Source organism: Octopus sinensis, unplaced genomic scaffold (genome assembly GCF_006345805.1).
Source record: "Octopus sinensis unplaced genomic scaffold, ASM634580v1 Contig11651, whole genome shotgun sequence".
Taxonomy (NCBI): Eukaryota; Metazoa; Mollusca; class Cephalopoda; order Octopoda; family Octopodidae; genus Octopus; species Octopus sinensis.
Genome location: NW_021832425.1, coordinates 13,594 through 20,304, shown reverse-complemented (window position 1 = coordinate 20,304; position 6,711 = coordinate 13,594). Strand labels below are relative to the sequence as shown.

At 36.8% G+C, this 6,711-nt stretch overlaps 1 protein-coding gene and 1 non-coding gene across 2 annotated transcripts; one reads left to right on the top strand and one right to left on the bottom strand.

Moving 5' to 3' along the window:
* Window positions 1-2,768: 2,768 nt before the first annotated feature.
* On the top strand, window positions 2,769-2,841 carry Trnam-cau. The gene has a single exon. It is a non-coding gene; the product is annotated as a tRNA-Met (tRNA).
* Window positions 2,842-4,391: 1,550 nt separating this feature from the next.
* Window positions 4,392-5,824, bottom strand: LOC115229032. Its single transcript, XM_029799461.1, has 2 exons — window positions 5,401-5,824; window positions 4,392-5,230 (listed from the first exon to the last, which is right to left on the bottom strand). Exons 1-2 carry the CDS (start codon window positions 5,822-5,824, stop codon window positions 4,392-4,394), a joined length of 1,263 nt encoding a protein of 420 aa, XP_029655321.1.
* Between the last annotated feature and the right edge of the window lie 887 nt (window positions 5,825-6,711).

The window sequence follows — 6,711 nt, the reverse complement described above, 5'->3', positions numbered from 1 at the left end:
TCCCAGGGCATTTGCGGCAGGAGAGCGGGTGTAGTAATAGTTAGCATTTTGGAGATGCTCCAGACAACAGACAAGCACGCCGGTGTTGGTCTCCGTGAGACAGTAAGTACCGGAAAGACTGAGAGCTGCTGATCTCCGTCCACTCGCGGATAAGGCATAGGTCAACGGGAGTATTTAGACCGCAATCTGTCCACAACAATGTGCCGTATGAAAGCTCTGAGTCCGTGAGCGATCCAGAGGGAGGAGGAAGGATCTGGACTACGAGAGGCATGCATCGGTGAGAGGAAGAAAGAAAGCATGGCAAGGAGAGGACAGAGGGGGCTTGGAATCGAGACCCCCGTGCCTGATAGGCAGGATAGCCTGTTTCCAGCCCATTTCGTCAAAATGTACGTTTGAGATTTGAACGAGAGTATTCCTGAGCAGCGAATCGAATTCTCCGACTGCATCCGGGAATCGGAAACAGGGAGAAGTGCGAAGTGCGTACTCCAAACGAGGAAAGGCAAGAAAGTTCTTCAGTAGAAAGAAAGCCACATGGGCGTCGATGGATTTAAGAGTGTCGAATGATTTTTCCATATTAAGAAGTTTAGCGCGGAGGAAAGATGGGATTCCGGACGAGAATAGAGGCGTACCGAGAAGAGTAAGTTCTTCGGGCAGAACGGTGCGTATGGCTGGGAGATGAAGGTCGAACAGGGGCTGGATTTCCAGAGTAAAGAGTGCATGGTCGTATCCAATATTGAAAATCTCTGATTTTTGTGGGTTCACGGTAAGGCCTATAGAAGCCAGTATCGGAGCCACATTGTTTAGGTCATTTACAACACTATCGGCCGGGCCTCCAATGGAGGCGTCGTATAAAATATTAGCATTTGCTTTTTTAAGTTTTGGATTCCTATAATTGCAAAATGTAAGTTTTTGGATTATCACTAGTTGTCTCATATCATGTCCTTTGACCATCTCTACTAGCAGTCAAAGTTTTTCATAATTTTTCATCCCATGGGATGAAATTATTAGTGCCATATTAGCAGAATGAAACTCCAAACTTTCAAACTGTGGTTTATGACGTCAGCTAACTCTGTCTCTTTCCAGACCCGCCGTCTTCATCTTCCGACTGAGATCCTCGGGATTTCTTGAGGCTGGCTGCCCGTTTCATTATAGCTGCTGGCTTCCTAAGAGAAGTTGGAGTTAATTAACTCGCTTAGATTTTTAGTTACAGTGAAATTTCAGTGTAAGAATATATCAATCAAATAAACATTTTATCGAGGATTAAAAATTTTAAAAAGCAAGAAAATTTTTCATTTTATAAAATGCTAACTATTACTAAAAGCTCTAAATTTATAAAATAATTTTTAAATGGCTGAACGTATTTGTAATAAATTTATTTGAATACTTTTGGTTAATGAACAAAATATCGGCTAGTTATTATTTTCTATTCTATTTTGAATCAACTCACATATACTTTTTAATATTTGTATTTTGAATATATCTGATAGCACAATATTTAATTATTTTTATCAAATTTCCGTAACCAAATTTGAAAATATTAAATTTTGGTTTTGGGGTTTTATTTTGTTATGTTTTGATCCGCATTAATAATTAAACATCGTGCTAGCTAGTCCTACTTTTATTATTTTTTTATTTAATATTATATTTGGTATATGGAGCTTTTATTTTTATTTTTAACAAAAAATTGTTGATTTTTTCATCTTATATTTATTCTACAAAAAATTGATATTACTGTGTATTACATTAAATTTTTCTTTGTAAAATTGTTATTTTGATCACCAGATAATTCTTTGATTATTCTCCTTTTGTCGCGACGCTTTGAACATATCTGTTTTCTGTCTAACTCTTAAAAGCAAGTGAAGTACGGCTCTTTCCGTACAGTGTGGAATTCGTTCCACTTGAGTTTGAAACGAGTGGTGTTCTTGATGAGATGGCAAAGGTACTCTTGAAAGAGATCAGAAAAGTGATTTAAAACTTAAACTGGAGAGGAGAGACTTTTTCAATGTATAATATCGATTATGATCTGATTGCCATCTTATTTATTATTTGTTATTTTATATTTTAAAGTTGTTATTTTAGTAAAATTTTTGAACCGACACTTATTTCACTAAATTCCAATTGTTTTACCGTCGATTATTTTTTATTGTTCTATAAAAATCGATTTTTCACGATTATTATGTTAGTGATTACCAGAAAGTGGATAACTCTGGATATTTCAGATGATAAAAATCAGTTTTAACCAAAAATAAATGCCATACAGTATCAATTCTCAAGCTGATTCTCCTTCTTTTCTTATTATTCTTATTAATTTTTATTTTTTTATAATAAAATAAAATGTTTTATTCTTATTATTCAGCGAATTTGAATAGTTTTTTGACCTAGCTGGGTTGAAAAAAAACAGAGAAAAATCTGCGACAAATGTAGAATCTTGGTATATGAAAGCTTGCTTACTCGATAAGCTAGATGTAAATAATTTGGAGACCAAAAAATTTGTAATATAGGTTTTAGCGCAGTTCTACAAAAATGTCAGAATCTCTTACTATTTGACAGAATAACCCAAGTTATGTAGGCCCAGGGGCTTGGTATGTCACGGATATTCTAACCACCGTCATTAGGATATTGAACTTAAGTTAAACATAACAGAGGCGTATAAAAAATCGTTATAATCGTAATCGAACAGATATTCAAAAATATTAAATGGCTTATACACAATTTAAAATAAAAAAGATCAAGACCACATGGACAAAAAATTAGTAAAGAAAAAAGGAGCCTCGGTGGCGCAGTGGCTAGCGCGTAGGTCTCATAATCCTAAGGTCGTGGGTTCGACCCCCACTCGAGGCATTTTTTCCACATTTCGACATATAGAAATTCGAATTCGCCATTGGCTGTCCCGCAATACTAACCATTTACTTGCCAAAAATGCTTCGGATATTCTCTGCTACACCTAGGTTATTTTCGATGGTCAATCGTTTTCTTTCATATCTTTTATATAATTATAGACAGAATCCTCTTCCTATTCCGCTCAATCACACCTCTCATCTTCACCGCAATCTGGACAAAGTTCTATGTTTCAGTAATGGACGCGTACTTTTCCGTTTGGTTTCTCCTGCCCCCCTTAAGCCAGAACACGAACCAGATTGAATCAAGCTCTTGGAGCAAATCTGTCGGTATAGCTTATGCCTAATACAAGATTCTTTCCTTTTTTGAATGGAAAGACCGTCATTCCATCCAGACGCTTGCCGTCTGCAAGATCCAGATTAGTGGACTTTAGAACCGAACGAAAGCCTGGGCATTTAGAACCTTTTGTCGACGTTGTTCAAGCTGTGGTTATTTAATCTATCTGCACCTTTAGTAAAAAAATCCGGACATGTAATAAATAGTCATTTTTGTTATTATTAATAAGCAAACCGAAAAATAACGTTAGTAAAGTTATCTCGCTTGTGCCACCCTCTCCTGGATGCGTTTTTTTAATCGCTTCAAGTCCCTCTGTTTCTCGTTATTATAGTTAAGAGTCATTTTTTTACTTATTTTATAAAATACTAATGGATTCTATTTTTAAGGGACAAATTATATTCTACTATAAAGAAAATATTTCCTATAGAAGAATTTCTGATATCCTTGCTTTTTCAAAATCACTGTATTTTATGCTGTTCGGAAATACATTACCGAAGGGACCATTTTTAGAAAAGGTGGATCTGGATTACCAACATTACTTGACAAAAACGAAGTCAAAATATTGGTCGAACTTTCTGAAGCTAATTGTGCAAAATCCGCTAAAGATCTGGTGATAGAAATAAAAACAATTACTAAAAAAGTTATTTCCTCGGTCCTCATATTTTCCTGACGTTCTTTCCTTGTTCCCGCACATTTTCTGTAGGGGCGCGGCGGGTGTGTCATTAGTAGGGCAACCACAAAGTTGGATATAGCGCAAAGCCTGAGAAATTTAACTTAAGCTAGACTATTTAATTTAGATTCTCAGTCCCGATCATTGGAATCTCTCTCCTCCTTTTAGGAGAAGAGCTTGCAACCAGTTCCTCCTCACTCTTCATCTCCCAGCCAGATAGATTTTCTATTTGTCTCATATCTTTCACCGGCGTGTCACGGCAGCATGCCACTTCTGCAAGCTGGTAAGCAGCAGAGGCGTATTCTTCGGCAGATACTCTCACTCCATGTCTGTGTTCAACTAACATGCTTTCTAGAGTCCTTTTTAAAACAACAGATTGAATATAAGTTCTTGTGGCTTTTTCGATCGATAATTTGTCCATATAGTTTTTGAAGTATCTCGAAACAACACCGTCCCACGTCAAGACAACCGGGATAATCTTTACCTTTGCATCATAAAGTATCGAAAGTTCGTTTGCGAGCAGATCATATTTATGAAATTTCTCGATTTAGACTTGTTTGAGGCGATCTTGTGACGTGATGCCAACTTCGATTAAGGTTATCTCTTGTTTGGTTTTGTCATACACGAAGATATCTGGTTTGTTGGATTGAACTTTAGATTCCGTCATGATTGACATATCGACTCTGATTTCAACATTCTGCGTCGATATTATGGACTGAACAGAATGAGTCTTTAATTTGCTTTCTCTCTTAATACCGTAGGTTCGACACAAATGAAGGTGAATGCACTTTACAACTTCATTGTGTCTCCGCAGATAATCACTGTTTAAAATTTTCCCACACTGCGTAGCCAAATGATCAATTGTTTTCTTGCATTTTTTGCAGTGACTGCATAAAGATCCCATGGATGTGAAGAACAAATTCCTATCCTGCAAGAGACAGTACAATGCTTCACTCCGTGGACCATTATTTCCTTTAGATAACCACTCTAAGGATGTGGCTAGATCAACATTTTGTTCGTCCATGCATTTGAATAGAACCGAATGTAGCATTTTACAATTGATGTTCTTAAGCAAATATTTTCTTTGAGCATCTTTGATAAACTCAACACCCAAATTCTCCATGTCGAGAATTGCATACTTGGAGGCGAGAAATCCTGCAATTGTGGCCATATGCCATTTATTTGTTTGTATCACACGCAGGATTCCCGATCTTTGTAAGCATACTGTCGACTGTCTTTCTAAACTTTTCATGAACTGGAAGAGTATCAGTTTACTTCTGAAAGAAACTGAAGCAAGTCCTCTCCCAAAAGATTTCCGATTTAAATATAACCTCTCTTTATTTGCAGGTTTGAGATGGAGTCTAAGAGTCGTAAGAAGTTGTCGTACTTGACGATCAATACAATCAAATTTATGAGGTTCAATATTAATGAGTCCGATGTAATAATTATATAGAGAAATGGAATATTCATTTATAGCGTGGAATAAATTAATTTCGTCTTGGAAAGCATGGTTATCCTTTCCTTTACATTTCCAAGGATAGAATCCATTACTTTACTCTTAAGAACATTACTTCCTGCATCTTCCAGTACACCCAAGTAGCGATATCCTTTGACTCCTTCCAAAGTCTCACAACAAGATAAAGATTTGACATTTGATGCTGACTTTTCTGAATTCATCTCCAAGCCAACAGTTTTAAAGAATCCATCAACAGCTTCCATCATTTTAATTACTACATCTTCTTTAAGAGCGAATATCTTTAGGTCGACAATGAAGAACAAATGATTAGTAGAATAGGTCAACATATTTGGGTCCTGTTGATTAATCTGAACCTTTGGAAACATGGCATTAAGAATCCTGCTTAGTGGGTCCATCACCATAACAAACAGTTGCGGGGATAATGAGTCTCCTTGTAAAATCCCTCGGCTCAACTTTACAGAACCAATTCTCCTTCCGTCAACATGGAGCTTTACAGTCCACATTCGTACAGTCCTTTTCACAAAGTTAACAATCCATAAAGGTATCCCAGAGCACTCCAACACATGAAATAGAAAGTCGTGGTCAACAGAATCGAAAGCCTTCTTGATATCAATCTATGCAGAGTATAGCTCATTTCCATACTCTTTATTTAGGCATTGGTTAATAAGGGCCTGTTCTTTAGCACCCTGACACTGTCTCCTCGTACCAAGTTGATTGTCGGATAGAATTTTTTATAAAAACTTATAAAGTAATTTTCTACATTGTCAAATTTAAAGTTCCTACAAGATTCAGTGGGCCACAGAAGTGGTTCATTCTGCCAGACAAAGATTTGGAAGGATTCCTCACGGTGGATGGCCTCATATAACAAGGGCGTTCAATTAAAAGTTTCAGACCACTAAGAGGAATTTATGAGAGCAAATAAACCGGCTAATCTCAATGAGATTGCCGACATCCTCTATGCTGGCCAACGAGCATATGATGCATTGACTCATTAAAAAAAGTGAATGGATTGGAATTATGAACGCGAAGCTTGACAAACTTAGGAAGGAACTCGAGTTGGTAGCACCACTAACTAATAATGACAAAACGAGAAAATCATTCAGCGACGAATTGAGAGACATTTTGAGCAAATATGGATACCGGAAGACCAAAAAAGGAGATTTATTCAGAATTGTCACCTGCATCCAGGATGAGGTGAGGATTGTTGCAAAAAAATTGGCAACCAATGAAACAAGGAAAAAATTCTGGAGGGACAATATGTGTTTTTAACTTAACCGAAGGCAGTTTTATAGAAACTTGACTGAGAAAAAGAAAAATACACAATTTATGTTTGCTCAGAGTCAGTGTCTCTCATTCTGGGAGAGTGTTTGGGTAAAACATGAGCCCGTTG